The sequence below is a fragment of the Podarcis vaucheri genome, assembly GCF_965113315.1.
Source record: "Podarcis vaucheri genome assembly, chromosome: 9".
NCBI lineage: Eukaryota > Metazoa > Chordata > Lepidosauria > Squamata > Lacertidae > Podarcis > Podarcis vaucheri.
The window spans coordinates 1,848,031-1,869,233 of record NC_138767.1 but is presented as its reverse complement, the minus strand read 5'-3'; the positions used below and the strand labels follow the sequence as shown (position 1 = coordinate 1,869,233).

The following is a 21,203-nucleotide window of genomic DNA, read 5'->3' as shown; positions in this document are numbered from 1 at the left end:
TATTTGGGCCAGCGAGGAGACCAGGGGAGAATTAGCTGTGGGATCCCAGAGCAGGTAATCTTCATAAAAAGGGGAGAGGGAGGGAAGGAAGGAAGGGGAATAAAAGATCAGGCTAAGTTCAAATTGAAAGCCAGGTGGAATAGCTCTGTCTTACAGGCCCTGCAGAAGGAGGTTAAATCCTGCAGGGCCCTGGTCTCATGGGACAGAGCATTCCACCAGGTCAGAGCCATCACTGAGAAGGCCCTGGCCCTGGCCCTGGGGGAGGATAGTCTGACTTCCTTAGGGCCCGGGACCTCTAAACCAGTGTTCCCCAACCTTGGGCCTCCAGCTGTTTTTGGACTACAGTTCCCATCATCCTTGACCACTGGTCTTGCTAGCGAGGGATGATGGGAGTTGTAGTCCAAAAACAGCTGGAGGCCCAAGGTTGGGGAACACTGCTCTAAACTATGGTTATTCATGGATGTTAAGGTCCTCGGCGTGGGCAGACCAGGAGAGGCTGTCCTGATGGAACGGCACAGGGAGTGCACCAGATTGGAGGCTAACGGGTGCAGAAGGTCAGGCCCATGGCCTTGAAGAGGCTCCGTTCCTTCAAAAGTGGGGCATGTCATGAGGAAAGTGCCTTGAGAAAAGCTACCCCACCCTTTCATAATACTAGAAGAGGATTCCAGGCCTGGTGGGCCATTGGCCTTGTCCAGGAGGCTCTGTTCTTCGGGAGCCTTAGAGAGAGGGACTGGAAGCAGTGGCTGAAAAGGCCACCTCCAATCCTTCTCAGAGCAGGTTGCTGATCAGGAGCTCTCCATGGTCCTGCCTTGTCCTGTGGGCTACGTGGCCAGGCCAGAGATGGGCATAACCAGCCTGGCAGGCTGGCTCAGATGATGCCTTGGGATGCCCCCCATGATTGAGGAAGGTCTGTTGTGTTGAGGGGCCCACTCTGAAGAACGTGTTGATGTGAGGGTTCTTGGATGGCCAGCAAGCGCACAGCAACATGACTCAGGAAGTAGAGAAGAAGAAGAAGAAGAGGAAGAAGAAGAAGAGGAGGAGGAGTTTGGATTTGATATCCCGCCTTTCACTCCCCTTCAGGAGCCTCAAAGCAGCTCACATTCTCCTTTCCCTTCCTCCCCCACAACAAACACTCTGTGAGGTGAGTGGGGCTGAGAGACTTCAAAGAAGTGTGACTGGCCCAAGGTCACCCAGCAGCTGCATGTGAAGAAAATGAGCAGGTCAAAGGCAGAGTTGGGAGATAAGGAAGAAAGAGGGTGAGATGACAGAGGCAGCCCTGAGATACCCCAGACCTGGACCTTTTAGGCTTCAAAGACCAGCACTTCAAACAAACAAACGCGTCCAGATTTTGTGATGTCATGTGGATGAAGGGCTTCCCTTCTGGGGCAAGTCATGCTCTCTCCTGGACCAGATCAGATCCATCTGGTGGATGGGAAGAGAGTCATTCAGTCTGAGCTCTGCCTGAGCACTTCTCCACACGCAATGCCATATCCCGGCACATGGAAGCTGCCAACGTGGCCTTTATTACGTGGAAATTGCTTATGACTTCATCCCTGTCCATTTGTGGGGAAACAAACAATCCCTGCTCCCCTCCTTCAGCCGCCCTTTCGTCAGGCAGCCAGAAAGGGTGTGTGTGTGTGTGTGTGTGTGTGTGTGTGTGTGTGTGCAACTGACACCCTTTTACTTAGAAGGGGAGGGGTCCTCTCCCACATTCCTCTGGGGTTCTGCCTGGTATTATAGCTGAGAAGATGGTGAGCGACTGGGGTCTGGCAAGCCTCTTGGGACTCCACTGTGGCTTCCTTTGAAGTGGCATCTCTCTCCCCCCCCCCCCAGTCTCCGTTAAGAGGACCATAACCTATGAGGCTTAAGTGGAAGCTGATCAGATCCTTCTGTGGAAAGTTGCAACCCAGTTCTCTTTCCAACAGGCAGTTCTCTAGGAGTTTTCTGCTGCGTCGCCTTTGAACTTCAGAAGATTCAGGAGATGCAAAAGGAAGGACTTAGAATTGTAGGGTTGGGAGGGGCCCCTTTCTGGCAATTGGAATCCTCAGTGTGTGGTGGAAGTATGGGATTTGCTTCCAGGAGGGTCTGTGATGGTCACCAACTTGGATGGCTTTCAAAGATGATCACCAGGTGGACTTCAATCTGAGGCTGTTCTTGTGTTGCTCACTTTGTCTCAGGGCAGAGGTTTAGACAGACAGCTCTGTCTTGCAGGCCCTGCGGAAAGATGTCAAGTCCCGCAGGGCCCTGATCTCTTGTGACAGAGTGTTCCACCAGATCGCGGCCACAGCCGAAAAGGCCCTGGCTCTAGTTGAGGCCAGCCTAACCTCCCTGTGTCCTGGGATCTCCAAGATGGTTTTGTTTGAAGACCGTAAGGTCCTCCGTGGGACATACCAGGAGAGGCGGTCCCATAGGTACGAGGGTCCTAGGCCGTATAGGGCTTTAAAGGTTTAAACCTTTAAAGCCCTATATATAGCTTTGGCACAAATTTGGCATTTCTACGTCTGTCGTCAGGGTGGCATTCCACCTCCAGGATGTTTGCTGCTGCTCCTGCCATTGCTCCACCCGGCTGCCCATCCTTAAGCCTGCTCCCAATTAAATTCATTTGGAGCTGCCGGAGGGGCTCTCTGCCTGCTTGCTGCCAAAGGCCCTGGCCTTCTGCTGCTGCTTAAATTGCCAAAGATTTATCCCGCTTAGATGTGGCGCAGAGTCAGGGGCAAACAGGGACTTGGGTTTGCCACACCCTGTCGCCACCGGCGCCGCAAGATCCATGTGCAGCCCCCTCTCCCCACCAGGCGATCGTTTGCCAGGAGACAGAGAGGGAAGATGGGATGGGAGAGAGTTCAGAGCTTAGGTAGGAGAGGCACTGAGAGTTTCCTTGCAAATAAAATGAGAAGCTCGTGTCTGGGATTCCAGAGTTGAGATGCACTGGGAGCACCAAGCCTCAGGGGAGCAGGGCTCTCTGGCACCTACAAAAAAACTGCCCTGGTGATGGGCGCTGGAATGGTGCGTGGGTCTGGAGGAAAGTTTTCCATTCTGCCCATCTCTCTCTCAAATCATCTCATGGGCTTCTGAGTTTTTTGGGGTTCTGGGTGAGGTGGTAAGATCATATCCTCCAACATTTCTCCGATGAAAATAGGAGCACCCAGGGCTTCTTTTCAGCTGGAACTCAGTTCCAGAACCTCTCAGGAGGGCGTCAGTACCAATATCAGAGGACAAAGGAGGTGTTCATGGTGAGTTCTGGCACCTCTTTTTCTAGAAAAATAGCACTGTGAATAGCCTATTCCATAATAACAACAAGAACAAGAACAACAACCTTATTATTTATACCCCGTCCATCTGATTGGGTTGCCCCAGGCACTCTGGGCTGCTCCCAACATACAGAAAAACATAATAAAACATTAAAAAAACTTTCCTATACAGGACTCCCTTCAGATGGCTCTTCGGCCAGATAACTCTGTTCCCTCCAACATTTCTCTGGTGAAAAGAGGGACGTCCTGAGGAAAAGCGGGACATTCCAGGATGAACTCAGAAACTGATCCAGCTACTGAAAATCCAGGACTGTCCCTGGAAAATAGGGACATTTGGGGGTTCTGTAAGATGCACCTTTGTATTTAGGCACTTTTGTACTTAAGCGAATTGGTTGTTTGTGTTTTCGACTCTTTTATATGAAAGTTGCCTTGAGATGGTGGTTTAGAAAGCGATTCATAATTCGGTGTTAATAATGATCATTTCATATTTCTGCAAGGCAATTGTGGAATCATTGGGGACTGTTGCCCCCTTTTGCTCGACTGCTCTGATATTGCAAACCCCTCCTATAGCGTAATATGATTATGGTTGCGATTTGCAATGTGACTATCATAATCTACCTGTGCTATCAATGTATGCAGCCCTTTGTCAAGTAAGGGAAGAGTCTAAATTTTAACAGTGAAGAGAGAGAATAGGAGGAAAGCCAGGGATGGAAGATTGCCAAGTCTCACTATTTGCATAGGGCTTGCTCAGGAGCACTTCCCAGTGGGCTGTGTCCTTGATCTTGCAACAATTCTGTGAGATAGGCCACAGACATACCCATTTTACAGATGGGGAACTGCGGCTAAAAGGTGGAGTTCGGATTTTAATCCCAGTCTGCTTTTGCCTGATTAACTCTGGAAGCTTGCTGTGCTCTTTGCATTGATTAACCTCGGTTATCCACATCTCTGCAACAGGAAAGTTATTGCTTATCTAAAGTTTCCATGGGTTGTGCATATCTGAGCGTCATTAGATGCAATGAGGCTGCAATGAGATTCAATTTCCTATGACTAGCCAATTTCTTTGCTCCTGTTCCTACCCTGTTCCCACATTCTCTAGTTCAGGGCTGCCACTCACCCTGAATTTCCCAGTCTTAGCTGGTATTTGGCCCTTGTAAGTAGGCGGTCAGGCTGTTGTTCTCCTTATTTAGGATCCTGTGCATCTGATGTCCAAAATGACCCCCCCCCAAAAAAACCCCTAGCTTATAATGAATAAACAAAGGGGTGTGGAGCATTGAAACACACTGTGGCATAGAGTGCTAGACTAGAACCTGGGAGACCATGGTTTGGATACCCGTTGTTTGTAACAAACAAACAAACAAACAAACAAACAAACAAACAAACAAACAGCACTTTGAAAGCAACACCATGAAATGCTTTAAAGGTATAAAATCTGCAGACCCAAATGAAAACAGAGACCTCAGAGGCCCTCTTGCCTCCTTGCCTTTGTGGGTGTTCAAATTAGTTCTCCCACCACCCACTGGCCTGACAGAGCCAGAGTATCTCAGGACTATGTGAAGGCGCTGCCTCCCATAGAAGATCCTGGCCCCCTTTGCTCCCCCCCCCCAGCTTTTTAGCTCAGGGCAAGACAATGGCTAAGCCAAGGCTCGATATCCAAAGTTCAGGATAGATACAAGAAAGTGCTCTTTCCTGCAGTCTGCAGTTAATCTATGGAACTCACTTCCCCAGGAAGCGCCAACCTCGATGACTTTAACAGAGGATGGGGCAAATTCATGGAGGAGGAGAGGGCTATTGATGACTCTGCTCTGGCTCTATTGTGATGCTCCTGCATCCAAGTTTCTGGGTGGGTGTTGGGATGGGGAGAGTTGCTGCTCTTGTGCCTGAGGCCCACTAGGTGGGCCCTTGGCCTGATCCAGCGCGCTCTCCGCGTGTCATCACGATCCCTGGGACGGTTCTTCAGGCTTCTGTTTCCTAACCATGTGCTGTAGCCCAACAGCCAAGGGTCTTGGCTAAGCAGGAGTGTTAGTGGTGAAGCCCAGGAGGAGCCAAGCAGGTGCCATCAACTCCTGCACAGCCAGGCATTCCTGAGATACCATGGCTTGGCGAAACATTATGTGCAAAGGCAGCTGCTGTATTCACAAAACCAGTCAGCATGGATATTTTTTCTCACACCTTGCTTGTCCTTGAGTTATTGGAGATCCAGTTATTTGGACTCGAGGTCTTTCCCATGTGCTCATTTGGATAAGGGAGGTTGTATTTCTATGCCTTGTTTGTGTTTTACAAAAGCCAACCCTTGCGCCTGCCATTGTGTGTTGGATTTGTGCTTGTCTAACTCCGCCACTAATCAAAGCTTTTAATTTGTAGCCTGAGGACGGCATGACCAGCTCAGCTTTCATTAACACGCAAACTTCCCGGGCTGACCTCCATGTATGTATGCCTTCATTTCTCACCTAATTACTGGGTTCGGCGGCTTTATGCTTTATTTTGCAAACCCGGGGTTTTCTTTTCTTTCTCTTTTAATGGTGTGTGGTAGGTGGTGGAAACAGCCACAAATTGGAGGCTGGGAGTGTCGGATTGACGTTTTCTCAGGTTACACAGAAAGATGAGAAAACCCCAGCCTTCTATTTATGCCTGCAAAATTTGTCCTGATATTAAAGGAAAAATAGAAAATTGGAACCGCAAAATTGGGTTATTCAGTTGAGGCAAAGCCCAGGATTCCTTGCTGGGTGGAAGTTATTGGGTCATGAAGTTGGAATAGCTGGATGCCTTGACGTGGCTTCAGGGACTCCCTTTCCTTCTACACATCTCTCAAGTGATTTTGGGGGGATGTGAGGATTGGTGGGTGCTGAGAACTTGGGAGTGCATGAAGAACATAGAAATTGTTCCTGTGTAGACCCCAGCTGTTGCATCTGCAAGGCCTGGAGGTCGAGAGTCTGCAAAACCCACCATCTGGGAGGCTTCACTCAAGAGTACGGAGGGACCATAAAACAAGAACCAGTTTAGGAGGACCCTAACTGAATGCTATGGGACACGGGTGGCTCTGTGGGTTAAACCACAGAGCCTAGCACTTGCCGATCAGAAGGTTGGTGGTTCGAATCCGTGCGACAGGGTGAGCTCCCATTGCTCGGTCCCTGCTCCTGCAACCTAGCAGTTCAAAAGCATGTCCAAGTGCAAGTAGATAAATAGGTACCGCTCTGGCGGGAAGGTAAACGGCGTTTCCGTGCGCTGCTCTGGTTTGCCAGAAGTGGCTTCGTCCTGCTGGCCACATGACCCAGAAGCTGTATGCCGGCTCCCTCAGCCAGTAAAGCGAGATGAGCGCCGCAACCCCAGAGTCGGCCACGACTGGACCTAATGGTCAGGGGTCTCGTTACCTTTACCTTTAGGCAAACTAAGGGCCGGGGGCTGGATGCGGCCCAATCGCCTTCTAAATCCGGCCTGCGGACGGTCCAGGAATCAATGTGTTTTTACATGAGTAGAATGTGTGCTTTTATTTAAAATGCATCCTTGGGTTATTTGTGGGGCATAGAATTCATTCCCCCCCCCCCAATATAGTCCAGCCTGCCACAAGGTCTGAGGGGCAGCGGACCGGCCCCCTGCTGAAAAAGTTTGCTGACCCCTGGTTTAGGGTTTGGGAGAACGTTGATGTCTCAGACCTGGAGAGGTGCCTGGTTCAGCTTCTGCAATTACCAGAGGGACTAATCCTGAGGAACCCAGTGCAGGGTCAGGTGGGGAGAGCTCCTGTTGCTCCCAGTTCCTGCCTTTGGACTTTCCCCTGGCTGCCCTCTGGGAGAACAGGATGCTGGGATAGCTTGGCAGCTGCTGTGATCTAGCAGCCAGGCTGTAATGATGTCCGGTTCAGCCTAATCTCGGTTCAGCAGCTACCATTACAAAAAAAATTGTGCAGCCTTATCTCTGCTGTTTCATTTGCTTAGCAAACAAATGTAAAAGCAACACTGTGTACTTGAGATATGACATGGCATTTGGTTTCACTGCTCACCCCCCCCCCCCGTTTGCAAATTAACTTGTACAGTACATGCCGGGAAGTCGCAGATAGTCCCTGAGGAAGCTGGGTCACTGCACATCGGTACAACACACACACACACACACACACACACACACACACACACACACTGCCCAGGATGGATGGGGGCTTATGCCTGCAGTGAGCCGGATGGATCCCTTTACACCCACGTAGCTGCATTTCTCAGATGGGGCCATTCACACAAAACAAGCAATTCTGCCATTGGAATTTGCAGGGTTTCCAACGCACATCCGGGGGACTTGAGGAAATGGCTAAACTTAAGAAATTCCACAAATGAATACGCAAGATGAGCCTGCCGGATCAGGCCAATGGCCCCTGCAGTCCAGCATCCTGTTCTCAAAGTGGCTAATAATAATAATAATAATAATAATAATAATAATAATAATAATAATAATAATAATAATAATTTATTATTTATACCCCACCCATCTGACTGGGTTTCTCCAGCCACTTTGGGCAGCTTCCGACAGAATATTAAAATACAATAACCTATTAAACATTAAAAGCTTTCCTAAACAGGGCTGCCTTCAGATGTCTTCTAAAAATCTGGTAGTTGTTTTTTTCTTTGACATCTGGTGGGAGGGCGTTCCACAGGGCAGGTGCCACCACCGAGAAGGCCCTCTGCCTAGTTCACTGTAACTTGGCTTCTCGGAGGGAGGGAACCGCCAGAAGGCCCTCAGCACTGGACCTCAGTGTCCAGGGGGAACGATGGGGGTGGAGACGCTCCTTCAGGTATACTGGGCCTTTGAGGCCATTTAGGGTTTCAAGGTCAGCACCAACACTTTTAATTATGCTCGGAAACATACTGGGAGCCAATGTAGGTCTTTCAGGACCGGTGTTATGTGGTCCCGGCAGCCGCTCCCAGTCACCAGTCTAGCTGCCGCATTCTGGATTAGTTGTAGTTTCCGGGTCACCTTCAAAGGTAGCCCCACAGAGAGCGCATGGCAGTAGTCCAAGTGAGAGATAACTAGAGCATGCACCACGCTGGCCAGACAGTCTGCAGGCAGGGAGGGTCTTAGCCTGAGTCCCAGATGGAGCTGGTAGACAGCTGCCCTGGACACAGATTTGACCTGTGCCTCCATGGACAGCTGTGAGTCCAAAATGACTCCCAGGCTGCGCACCTGGTCCTTCAGGGGCACAGTGACCCCATACCGGACCAGGGAGTCCCCCACACCCGCCCGCCTCCTGTCTCCCCAAAACAGTACTTCTGTCTTGTCAGGATTCAACCTCAGCTACACGCTCCAAAGGGAAATCTGCAGGCAGGATTCGAACGCAAGAGCAACTCTCCTCTCCTTTCCAGCAACTGGCATTCAGAAGAATTGCCGCCTCCAACTGTGGAGGCAGAGAAGAGCTTTTGATAGCCCTCTCCTCCTCTGTGAATTTGTCCGATTCTCTTTTAAAGTGGACCTGACCATGACCGCCACTGCCTCTTGTGGGAGGGAGTTCCACAGTCTGCGCTGCGTGAAGAAGTTCTTTTCTCTGTCCCGAATATCCCAGCATCCGGATGCTATGTGCCACGAGTGCATTGGAAGTAGATGGAGAGAGTGCAATGTTAAATTGGATCGCCAACATTGGCACGTGAAGGAGATGCAGTCTTCCGTCCTGTCAGCGGAGAGAGCTGCCGCTTTGGAGAGCTGTCGGGTCGCCTCCTCGCAGCCAGCCAGGCCTTCTGCTGCTGCCTCTAATACAAATAAGCCATTAAGCGACAAGTTAGCACGCGAAACACGAGCCAGAAAACATGCAAGCCGAAATCTGTAAACTATTTGGGGTAATTGGTTATTTGCTGCGCTTGCGAGTCTCAAATCGTGGCGCATATTTTATGGCCTATCTGGTTACCCTTCCCTGGAAGAGCCACTGGGATCGGATATCTCCAGCTGAACCTGACAGTTGATACCCAGCCCCGAGACTCTTGGAAGGGGTGGCCTGCCAGCTTGGCATTCCTGTGGTCACCTCCCATGAACGCAGCCGTGCCGGGGCCTCCCCACACCCAGTTCAGGATTGGGTTGCCAGGCCTAGGCTCTAGGGAGCGTTGGCTGGCTCCGGACCCTTGCAGGGAACAGCTTGCCCAGGCCACACAGAAGCCCGAGACCTCCCAGGAACCTCCCACTTCCTAGGGGCTCCAATTCACTGGGAAGGTCTCCTGCACAGACCCCACCGAAATGGGGAGGAGTGGACAGAGGTTTCTCAAATGATGCCCAGCAGGAGGAAAGGGGCTAGAGAGAAGTTGCTTTCCCTCTCTCCCAAATGCTAGAACTTGTGGACGTGCAATCAAGCTCAGTGTCGGAAGTCTCAGGACAGGGAAAAGAAAGGACTTCTTCATGCAGCACATCGTTAAACCATGGAACTCCCTGCCACTGGAGGCAGTGGATGGCTTTTGTAATATACTCGGAGTCGAGTGTGGATTTCATGCTCTTTATTCAGCTCATAGTGGTGAGGTGGAATGGAAGTTCTCCCAGAATGTCTGCTTTATATACATTATTTACACAATGGGCCCCACATGATTGGCTAATTCTGGGAGTTACCTGTAGGTCAATCAGGTTGCGGATTCACTTGCACCTGGAGCTGGATTGGGTGGCTCCTGTGGACCAATCAGACTGCTGCATTCTGGACCCTATTCAACTCAGTACATAACATGTACCAGAGCACGCCAGGCACTCCTGTCTTCCACTGTCTCCCACAGTTTGGTCAAACTCATGCTGGTAGCTTCCAGAACACTGTCCCACCATCTCGTCCTCCGTCGTCCCCTTCTCCTTGTGGCCTCCTTCTTTCCCAACATCAGGGTCTTTTCCAGGGAGTCTTCTCTTCTCATGAGGTGGCCAAAGTCTTGGAGCCTCAGCTTCAGGATCTGTCCTTCCAGTGAGCACTCAGGGCTGATTTCCTTCAGAATGGAGAGGTTTCCATCTTCTTGCAGTCCATGGGACTCTCAAGAGTCTCCTCTAACGCCATAATTCAAAAGCATCCATTCTTCAGCAATCAGCCTTCTTTATGGTCCAGCTCTCACTTCCATACATCACTACTGGGAAAACCAGAGCTTTAACTATACGGACCTTTGTTGGCAAGGTGATGTCTCTGCTTTTTAAGATGCTGTCTAGGTTTGTCATTGCTTTTCAATAGAACATATAATCCTTAATTCCCCCCTACTTCCCCCCCTCAAAAAAGAACCCATCCTCCCCTCCCTCCCTAGACTTCCCTCTGCTCCTCTCTCTGGTTTTTCCATACTTATAATTCTCTGCATATTATAAAATTGTCAAAATCCTTAACCTACCGGTATCTATCTATGTGTTATTAATAGTAAATTTGTGAATGTTTATTCAAAACCTGCCAAGGAGTCCAATTCAGTTTGTTGTTTCTTTAAATACTTTGCAAAAGGTTCCCATTCTTCTTTGAAGTCACAGTTGTCCTTGTCCCGCAGTTTGTGCGTCAATTTCGCCAGTTCCACATAGTCCCTCAGTTTCTCTTGCCTCTGTTCTTTAGTCGGGGTTTCTTCCATCCTTGTGCTATTAAGACTCTTGTCACCGTTGTCGCATATATAAAGATATTTTTAAATTTCCTTGGCAGGTCTTTCCCTACAATCCCTAACAAAAATGCTTCAGGTTTTTCAACCAATGTTAATTGGAACATTTTCTTCAACTCATTATATATCATTTCCCAAAATTTTCTAATCTTACTGCAATCCTACCACATATGGTAAAAAGTCCCTTCTGGATGCCATGCAATGTCAATCCAGGGCCTTCTGTGTCCCTCGCAAGACACTTAAGCCAGCTCCCTTCTTAGCCTTTCTTGCCAGGCATGGCTTTCCTGTTTCGACTGAGCAGCCAGTGTCCTTTCCAGTTAACATTCCAGCTGTGTCTCCTGGTGTTTTGCTTAAAAAGAAAAAAATACACACATCCAAAACACCCCCCTAAAAAACACAAAAAACATGTTATTCTCCGTAACCTCAGCCCCAACATCAGCAGAAACCTCTAACCCCTTTCTTTGTCTTGGGGCTGCAGAGGAGACCAGAGGTAAAATCGTCAGATTACTGAAAGTGCTTTCTTTGTAACACGGCACCTGTGGAATGTCATAATAAAGGCATTTTGGTTAGAAAGCAGCTCCCCCCTCCCTTTTTCTTTTTTAAAGGCAGTGCAAAAGGATGGCCGAAAAGGGAGATTTATGCAATATTCCTACGAGGGGAGGAAGTGTATTGGGGGGGGGGGGAGAGAGTTCTGGGTCCCAGCGCAATGCCTTTTTGAGACAGGGACTCTCAAGATGCCTGCCTGCCTGCCTGGCTCCCAGTCAAACTCCATAAACCCCGATTATCCCGGCTTCTCCGTGAGGTTAGTGTGATGGAATTTTGCGGAATTCCAAAATGAGATATTTATTTGCTTAAGGATGTTTCACGAATTACCAATTGCTCCTTCATCTTGGCTCCAGTTGACTTTGAGAATTGTAGCCATTACCAAATAAAATAACATTTCTTTACAAACTCCCCCCCCCTCCAGTTCAAACGAAGCCTTCTGTGTGCCTTCTACTGAGCCAGGCCAACGGCTTCCTCTTTACCTACTTAACTAGGCAAGTTGAAAGGTTCAGGGCAGATACAAAGAAAGGACTCATTCGACCAGCACAGTGTTAAACTGTGGAACTCCTTGCCACAGGAGACCGGGGTAGCCGTCAACTTAGATGCCTTGAAAAGAGAATTGGGGAAATAAATGAAGGAGGCTAATAGCCAGAGTGGCTCTGAGTTCGAGGCAGCAATAATAATAATAATAATAATAATAATAATAATAATAATTTATTATTTGTACCCCACCCATCTGGCTGGGTTTCCCCAGCCACTCTGGGCGGCTTCCAACAAAGATTAAAAATACATCAAACTGAATCCCAGTTGCTGGAACTGCAGGAGGGGAGATCTGCTCTTTTTTCTTGTGGGTTTTCCATTGGGGAATCCAGCTAGCCATTGCGAGAACAGGACGCTGGACTAGATTGGCCATTGGTCTGATCTAGCGGGCTTTTCTTAAGGGATTGAACCCATGGCATTCTAGAAGCAGAACTGAGCTGCGGCTCCAGCTTTTCAGAAGCCACTGAAACTCCCCGCTGGTTTTTCTAATAAGAGAGTTGTGTTTCGCTGCAATGACTTGCGCCGTGCATTCTTGAGCTCTGTTGATGGAGACCCATCGTGCAAACCGAGAGCCACTCAGGTGGTGCCGATCGCTGTCGGGATTTCTTGATACGAAGTGTTGCTTCTCCTCTCTCAGGAAGAAGAGTTCATCGATTGGTGGAGCAAGTTCTACGCTTCCACGGGCGACCGGGAAAAATGCGGCTCATACCTGGAAAAGGGTTTTGACACGCTAAAGGTAACTGGTTGGAGGGAGACCTCTTGTTCTTTATTAGTACAGCTCCAGAGCTCGATTCCTCAGCAAATAGCATCTGGTAATACTATGCAAAGGAAAGGATTTTTCCAGTTATTTGAGCAATGCAGTTAAATTGGTTCCTGGATGGCAAGGGCATCCGAAAGCATCAAAACCAAATTGTAAAAGCAGTGTAATAGCAAAGTGTGCCATTGTTATATATGTAGGTAACACAATTTATATGCTGCTTACTTCAGTTTACAAAGAGCAATCACTAATGAAAAAAGAGTTCCTTCCTCTTGTTTATGCCATTAGATGGTGGGCAGCAGCAATCGAAATCAATAACCTTAGATCAGTGGTGTCCAAACTTTTTCCAGAGAGGGCCAGATTTGATGAAGTGAAGGGCCATGAGGAAGACCTTCCTTGGGAGGGGAAGGATGGTGGTCGTTGCTTAGGAGGTGAAATTGCAGCACCTGGGACTCGAGCTGGAGGGGGCTGTGAAGTTAGACTGAAACTTAGCCAGGGAGGTGCCTGGGACAGTGGCCACTCTGAGCTTCACCAGCTCCTCGGAAGCAACAGAAGTCTAGTGTCCAGATCAAGGGAAGTCATAGGACCACTCTGTTCTGGTCAGAACCAGTCTGGAGTCCTGTGTCCAGTTCTAGGCCTCCCAGTTGAAGAAGGATATGGACAAGCTGGAAGGTGTACAGAGGAGGGAGACCAAGACGATCAAGGCTCTGGAAACGAAGCCTGATGAAGAATGGTTGAAGGAGCTGGATATGTTTAGCCTGGAAAAGGGGAGCCTGAGAGGAGATAGGATAGGCATCTTCAATTATCTCAAGGGCTGTCACATGGAAGAGGGAGCAAGCTTGTTTTCTCTTGCTCTGGAGGGCAGGACCCAAACTGATAGCCCCATGATGAGAAAGAACCACAGAACCATAGAATTGTTGAGTTGAAAGGGACCTGGAGGATCGTGTAGTCCAGGCATAGGCAAACTTGGCCCTCCAGATGTTTTGGGACTACAACTGCCATCATCCCTAGCTAGCAGGACCAGTGGTCAGGACCAGGGAATTGTAGTCCCAAAACATCTGGAGGACCGAGTTTGCCTATGCCTGATCTAGTCCAACGCCCTGCAGTGAGGAGGTTTCTGACTAGACATTAGGGATAAATTTCAGATGATAAGAGCCATTCAACAGTGGAATGGACTACTTTGGAGGTTTCTCAAGAGAGCTTGGAGGCCATCTCTGAGGGATTCTTGAACAGGGAATGACTTTGCAGGGAGTTGAGGTACACGACTTCTGCAGAAGCGCCAACTATAGGGGGCAGAAGGAGCTCCAGCCCCCTAAGTATTTCTGGGCAAGGGTCTGAGCCCCCCACCCCAATACTGAAGGGGCTGTTATCCCCCTCCACTCCCGGGCGAGTGCTGGTGCACCGAGTGGGGCCGGGACTTCTGGAGGGTGAAGATTACCTCCTGCACTCCCCGCCCCACCAACAGGCAGGCAGTGGGGGGCAAGTCGGAGTCCCTGGTCCTTTGGGACCCCTCCCAACTGGACAAACTGAACCCACGTTTTTCTTCCTTTAGGTCTATGAAACGGAGTTGGAGAGCGTAGAAGACTTTGGGGGTCTCTCGGATTTCTGCAACACCTTTAAGCTGTACCGTGGCAAGACTCAGGATTCGAATGAAGACCCGACCATTGTGGGGGAATTCAAGGTTTGCTAACCTCTTTCAGATACTGGAGGGCCTGGAGGCGATTGCTGTGCTGCTGCTGCTGCTGCTGCTGCTGCTGCTTCTTCTTCTTCTTCTTCTTCTTCTTCTTCTTCTTCTTCTTCTTCTTCTTCAGCAATCCCTCATAGCTGAATAAAATTATCTTCCATAAACACAGTCTTAACAGTGGGTCCATAAGTGACTGTGGAGGCCAATTCTGGATCCACACATCCTTCCACAGTGGGAGGTGGGAGTTGATCACGGTGGGAGTTGATCATGGTGAGGGTTTGCCAAGCATGCCTTCCCCTTAGCATGTTTCTCCCTTGCGTCCTGAGTTCGAGTGTCTTCGAAGTCCACAACACCTTTGGTAAAGGCTGTTCTCCAACTGGAGCGCTCACAGGCCAGTGTTTCCCAGTTGTTGGTGTTTATACTGCATTTTTTAAAGATTTGCCTTGAGAGAGTCTTTAAACCTCTTTTGTTGACCACCAGCATTATGCTATGAAATGAACGAAGCCAAAGCTTCGGGCCCCTAATCCCAGAGGGGCCTCAGAAGAGACCCCATTGCTTAATTTTGTTGCGTCTAGTAGAGTCACATTGATTCGAGTCAAATGGATTAATTTTTCATTGTATATATTTCAACAATCCCAATGTAGCATAGATGTTGCAAAGGCGTGGTCACCCGTCGTGGAACAACCCCATGGAAGAAGATAACCGTGGATACCCACACCTCGTTGCTGGTTGCAAAGGGGCCCCCATGACAGTTTAAGTTTCAGGGCCCACCAAACGTAGGTCTGCCCCTGTTCAGGACCAAGATGGACTCCTAGCCAGAGCCACCTTCCTTCCTGAGGGTCACAGCCATTGCGTTCCTCGAGAGATGGGCTGGTTCACAGTGTGAGCCCTCTGGGTCCTGCTCTGTAAGCTGTGACCCAGCTGAGCTTGACTGTAGGGTGCAGGGAGTTGCTGATGGCAGGCTCTAATGGCCCTCCCCACTTGGCTTGCAGGGCGCCTTCAAGATCTACCCTCTGCCGGATGACCCCACGGTGGCAGTTCCTCCTCGCCAGTTCCACCAGCTTCCAGCCAGAGGCCCCCAGGAATGCCTCGTTCGTGTTTACATCATCCGGGCCTTTGATCTGCAGCCAAAGGACTCAAACGGAAAGGTAAGCCTGGGAGAGGATGGGCAGGCAGGTCGGATCCCTGGGGGTCTCAGGGCAGTTTACAGCATAAAAGCAAGATATAAAACCACAAAATACCTAATAAAAATAAAAACAACAACCCAATAGCTACCCAAAATAGGGTTGCCATGTTTCAAAAAGGGAAAACCAGCAGGACACCCCAAATGTTGTTGAGCTTTCTTTAAGAAGATCTTTTCTTAGGTAAACACCAAAGTCTTTTTTTGTGCTGGTCCCGTGGGTTACCCGAGAGGCGAGGTCCAAGTCCGGTCCGTGGTCAAAGGTGCAACATGGAGGCAGTCCGTAGTAGCTGGAGCTGGGTGCAGGGCAGGGAGCCGGGTGAAGTCAGGAACAGGCTTGCAAGCAGGGAGCCAGGGCAGGACAGGAGCTCCGGCAGGAAAGCAGGACAGGGTTCAGGCAGGAACTGGCTACCAACAATGTTGCTCCCGCAACTTGGGATTGGGGCTGGCTGGCTTTTATCTGCCCTGAGGCATAGGGCGGCCCTGACCCACAGGTGACTCACCTTTCCTGGCCTTAAGGTGAGCACTCCTCCTGTGAGAACTTAGTTCCCTCCGCCTCTCTGCCCTGAGCCTCTGCAGCTCAGGAGAGGCTGGAGGGTTATCGGACCCAGAGGCAACCTCAGCTTCTTCTGACGGAGCTGAGAGTGGAGCACCTGCAGGCAATGGGTCCTCCATCACCTCCGGAGCCAGAGCAGACTCAGCTGGTGCCTGCACCTGAGGACCCAGCACAGGTGAGGGCCCTTCAGGTTCAAGCCCCAGCCCCGGCTCAGCTGGTTCTGGAGGCGGGGACTCCTGTGCAGGCTGGGATCCCTCAGGTTCAGCCTCCGAGTCCGAATCCCAGGCCATCACATATATTTTTTTAACAATAATGCCATAAACCCCACAATTTTTTGGTTCATTTGCCTAAGATCCAGGAGAAACCGCCAACTTCCAGAAATTCCCCCCGGAAGTTGCTTCTGCCTTTGAAATCCCGGTAATGTCTGGGGAAATCTGGACATATGGCAGCCCTAACAAGAAACAATATGTTTTTTAAAACTTCCACTTTTCCTTGTCATCCACTTTTTATTAGCAGTTTTGGTTTTTTGCTTTAAAGAGGATTATCCCTGACCATGGACTACTTGGCTGGGATGATGGGAGTTGGAGACCAACAATGGCACCCAAGGGTGAAAAACAACTAAGGTAGAATCCTACACACACACACACACACACACACACACACACACGGTATATAAATACACAGTATTTAAACATCTCCCTAAGACCTATTTCCCATGTAATGGGAAAGGGGGGTATTGGTTTGTTTTATTACGCATTTTGTGTTTTTATCTTGTATTCTTGTGTCGTGAACTGGCCTGAGATCCATAAAGGGTGGTATATAAATTTTGACAAGTAGATAAATAAATAAGATATCTAGAATGCCAGGGTGTGTTTTAAGCTGTTTTCCATTTACTGTTGATTTTCCGAAGGTTTAAAATGATTGCTGTTAATTTTTTCCAGCAATAATATTATTGATTTTTCCTCCTCCTTTTTGTAAAGTGCTTTGAGGTTCTTTTACTATCAAACGTTGTACAAAATTTATGAAACCAAGCAACAAGCACGTATCTTTGGGGGGCTTCTGTTGGGGGTCAGGAAGTGGGGACCTCATTTGCCTCTGTTTGCATCTCTCCATTGGCTAGACATGCCCAGGTAACCTTACCTGGGTCTGCAGAGAGCCCACCTTGACTGACCACCTTTCTTTTCTCCTCTGCAGTGTGACCCTTATGTCAAGATATCTGTGGGGAAGAAATCCATCAATGACCAGGATCATTACCTTCCCTGCACGCTGGAGCCCGTCTTTGGAAAGTAAGGGGTGAATGCAAGGCCAGACATAGATGTAGACACCTGGGGGTGTTGAAGGGAAGAGGGAAAGGTTCCCTCTTTAATCCTTCTTTAATACCTCTTATTCTTATTTCTTGAGTTTATATACCGCCCTATGCCCAGAGATCTCAGTGAGTTCCACAGAAAAGATCACAACATATATAGTCAGAATAAAAACAACAACCCAATAACACCCCACTCCCCGAAAAGAGACACATTTCAAAAGGGCATAGGATGTCAAGCAGGTCAACCAAAGGGCCTGGTTAATAAATTTAATTTTTTTGAAAAAGAGTCCCATGCTCTGCTAAATGTGTAACTCATGGGTAGGCAAACTAAGGCCCGGGGGCCGGATGCGGCCCAATCACCTTCTAAATCTGGCCTGTGGATGGTCCAGGAATCAGCGTGTTTTTACATGAGTAGAATGTGTGCTTTTATTTAAAATGCATCTCTGGGTTATTTGTGGGGCATAGGAATTCGTTCATCCCTCCCCCAATATAGTCTGTCCCCCCGCAAGGTCTGAGGGACAGTGGACCGGCTCCCTGCTGAAAAAGTTTGCTGACCCCTGGACTGTAACCAATCAATCAACAATACAGTGTGTAACCAAGCAACCAACCAACCAACCAACCAATCAATAAAATTAATTATTATTATCATTATTAATTGAATTTATATACCACCCTATGCTTGGAGGTCTCAGGGCGGTTCACAGAACACATTGCTAAGCAGGTGTAGCAAAAGTGACTCTGTCCACCTGAGTAACATTGACCCTTCCTCCCCCCCATAGGATGTTTGAGCTGACGTGCATTCTGCCCCTGGAGAAGGATCTGAAGGTCACCCTCTACGACTACGACCTCTTGTCCAAAGACGAGAAAATCGGGGAAACCACCCTGGACCTCGAGAACCGGTTCCTCTCCAGATTTGGGTCCCGCTGTGGCCTGCCCCAGACTTACTGCATGTGGGTGCTTGGGGGAAACCGAGGCAGCTCAGGGGGGCCGTGCCCTTCTTTTGGGGAGGGGGATTCATGGGAATATCCACAGGAGAGACCTGGGCCTCCGGGTGGCCTCAAGACCCTCTGTTTATCCAGCTTCTGAGAAAAATACAAAACATTCAGCAAAGCCACAGAGACTTGCGAACTACCCAGCCTAAAATGAACTTATAATGTCTGATTTCAATAGATTTTACAAATGCTTAACTCAGTCTTTTAGATAAGTTCATGAAGATACCAACAAGATACCAACGACAACTATCTATCTATCTCGGCATTGTGAATAACACTGAACTTAACTTTCATTGGGATCATGGCCACTGGTCCCATCACCTCCTGGCAAATAGAAGGGGAAGAAATGGAGGCAGTGAGAGATTTTACTTTCTTCGGCTCCATGATCATTGCAGGTGGTGACAGCAGTCACGAAATTAAAAGACGCCTGCTTCTTGGGAGGAAAGCAATGACAAACCTAGACAGCATCTTAAAAAGCAGAGACATCTCCTTGCCAACAAAGGTCCGTATAATTAAAGCTATGGTTTTCCCAGTAGTGATGTATGGAAGTGAGAGCTGGACCATAAAGAAGGCTGATCACTGAAGAATTGATGCTTTTGAATTATGGTGCTGGAGGAGACTCTTGAGAGTCCCATGGACTGCAAGGAGATCAAACCTCTCCATTCTGAAGGAAATCACCGCTGAGTGCTCACTGGAAGGACAGATGCTGAAGCTGAGGCTCCAAGACTTTGGCCACCTCATGAGAAGAGAAGACTCCCTGGAAAAGACCCTGATGTTGGGAAAGATGGAGGGCACAAGGAGAAGGGGACGACAGAGGACAAGATGGTGGGACAGTGTTCTCGAAGCTACCAGCATGAGCGTGACCAAACTGCGGGAGGCAGTGGAAGACAGGAGTGCCTGGCGTGCTCTGGTCCAGGGGGTCACGAAGAGGCAGACACGACTAAACAACTAAACAACAACAACAACAACCTTTCATTGGTATCTTCATGAACTTATCTAAAAGACTGAGTTAAGCATTTGAAAAATCTATTGAAACCAGACATTGCAAGTTTGTTTTAGGCTGGGTAGTTCGCAGGTCTCTGTGGCTTTGTTGAATGTTTTCTATTTTTCTCAGAAGGTTGATAAAGTATGTATAATTATTGTTCTGTGTATATTAATCGCCAACGTGCTTCATGAGTCACACTACTTCTATAAGCAGCACAGACTGCATTTTTCTAGCCCCCCCTGTTTATCCAGTCTGGTTCCTGCAAAGCTAAGGGTGACGGGAGGCCAAGGGGGAAAGCAGAACGGTAGAACTGCAGAATTGGGGGGGCACCCCAAAGGTCCTCTAGTCCAGCCCTCTGCAATGCAGCAATGACAGCTAAAGAGGACTGGAGACTGCAATGAGGCCGAACATCACTTTGGGGTAGAGAGCAAGCCTTGCATGCAGAAGCCTTCAAGCATTTCCAGCTTGAGAGGATTTCCAGCATTAGCCTAGGAAAGTCCTTTTTTCGCCTGGGGTTTTGGAGAGACAGTGGAGCTGGGGAACTAAACGAGAAGAGCTGTGAACCTGAATCTTGAACCCAAGGCTGATTGGAGGGGCCTGCAGAGCCCCGAAGCAGCTGGTCGCTCACTATCTAAGGCAGGATGTTGGGCTTGTCCCACGATGGCCGTCGGCTGATGTTCAGGGGTTGGAAAGCTCCATGCGCTGAGCTGCAAAAGCCCCAGCGATCAGCTGCTTGTCAGGTCTGGCATAGCGCTGCACATGGTGCTCAGCTGATCCTTGGGGCTTTGTGAGATGCCTGCAAACCACCAGCTGATCGACAGGCAGCACAGCATACAATAGTGAGAAGTTCTCCTGCACATATCACATTGCAATAAAAGGGGAGGTGTGCAGGAACAGGACAGCGTCTCTCGGAAAAAGTGCAACAAGGCACATCAAATTTTACCTGCCTTGAGCCTGGAGGATAGGGCTGGTTGAAGCTTTCGTTTGCTTTTGCTTTTGTTCTTAGTTCTGGTCCCAACCAATGGAGAGATCAACTCCGTCCTTCTCAGCTGCTCCACCTCTTTGCTCTGCAACGCAACTGGAAGCCTCCCGTCTACAAACCTGACCGGATCATCTTCAGAGATCAAATCTACCGTCTCCCAGACCTTGGTAAACAAACTTCTGGTCTTGGACCTTAAGATCTTTCATAAAGGTAAAGGTAAAGGGACCCCTGACCATTAGGTCCAGTCGCGGATGACTCTGGGGTTGCAGCGCTCATCTCGCTTTACTGGCCGAGGGAGCTGGCGTACAGCTTCCGGGTCATGTGGCCAGCATGACTAAGCCGCTTCTGGCGAACCAGAGCAGTGCATGGAAACACTGTTTACCTTCCCGCCGCAGCAGTACCTATTTATCTACTTGCACTTTGACGTGTTTTCAAACTGCTAGGTGGGCAGGAGCAGGGACCGAGCAACGGGAGCTCACCCCATTGCGGGGATTCGAACCACCGACCTTCTGATCGGCAAGTCCTAGGCTCTGTGGGTTAACCCACAGCACCACCCAAGATCTTTCATAGGTTCATAGAATTATAGAGTTGGAAGGGACCCCAACCCCCTGCAATCTCAGCTAAAGCATCCATGATCGTTGGCTGTCCAACCTTCAAGGAAGGAGAGTCCACCACCTTCCAAGGGAGCCCATTCCACCATTGGACAGCTCTAACCACCAGAAATTCCTCCTATTCCTTGTAACTTGAAGCCATGGGGTTGAGCCCTATCCACCAGAGCCAGAGAAAACAAGCTTGCTCCCTCTTCCATGTGATGGCCCTTTAGATATTTGAAGATGGCTCTCCTATCTTCTCTCAGTGTCCTCTTTCCCAGACTCCT

General features: G+C 49.2%; 1 protein-coding gene across 7 annotated transcripts in view; it reads left to right on the top strand.

Annotated features, from left to right (window-relative positions):
- Positions 1 to 21,203, top strand: part of DYSF (dysferlin) — a 185,343-nt gene that overhangs the window by 132,445 nt on the left and 31,695 nt on the right. For 4 of the 7 annotated variants that reach the window (XM_082236250.1, XM_082236247.1, XM_082236248.1 and 1 more), the window contains 7 exons: positions 5,610 to 5,672; positions 12,522 to 12,620; positions 14,194 to 14,322; positions 15,318 to 15,473; positions 17,256 to 17,347; positions 18,147 to 18,317; positions 20,351 to 20,493. In XM_082236250.1, the coding sequence (XP_082092376.1) occupies positions 5,610 to 5,672; positions 12,522 to 12,620; positions 14,194 to 14,322; positions 15,318 to 15,473; positions 17,256 to 17,347; positions 18,147 to 18,317; positions 20,351 to 20,493 (853 nt within the window). The remainder of the gene's footprint in view (positions 1 to 5,609; positions 5,673 to 12,521; positions 12,621 to 14,193; positions 14,323 to 15,317; positions 15,474 to 17,255; positions 17,348 to 18,146; positions 18,318 to 20,350; positions 20,494 to 21,203) is intronic. The other 3 variants (XM_082236251.1, XM_082236252.1, XM_082236249.1) reach the window with 1 other exon arrangement.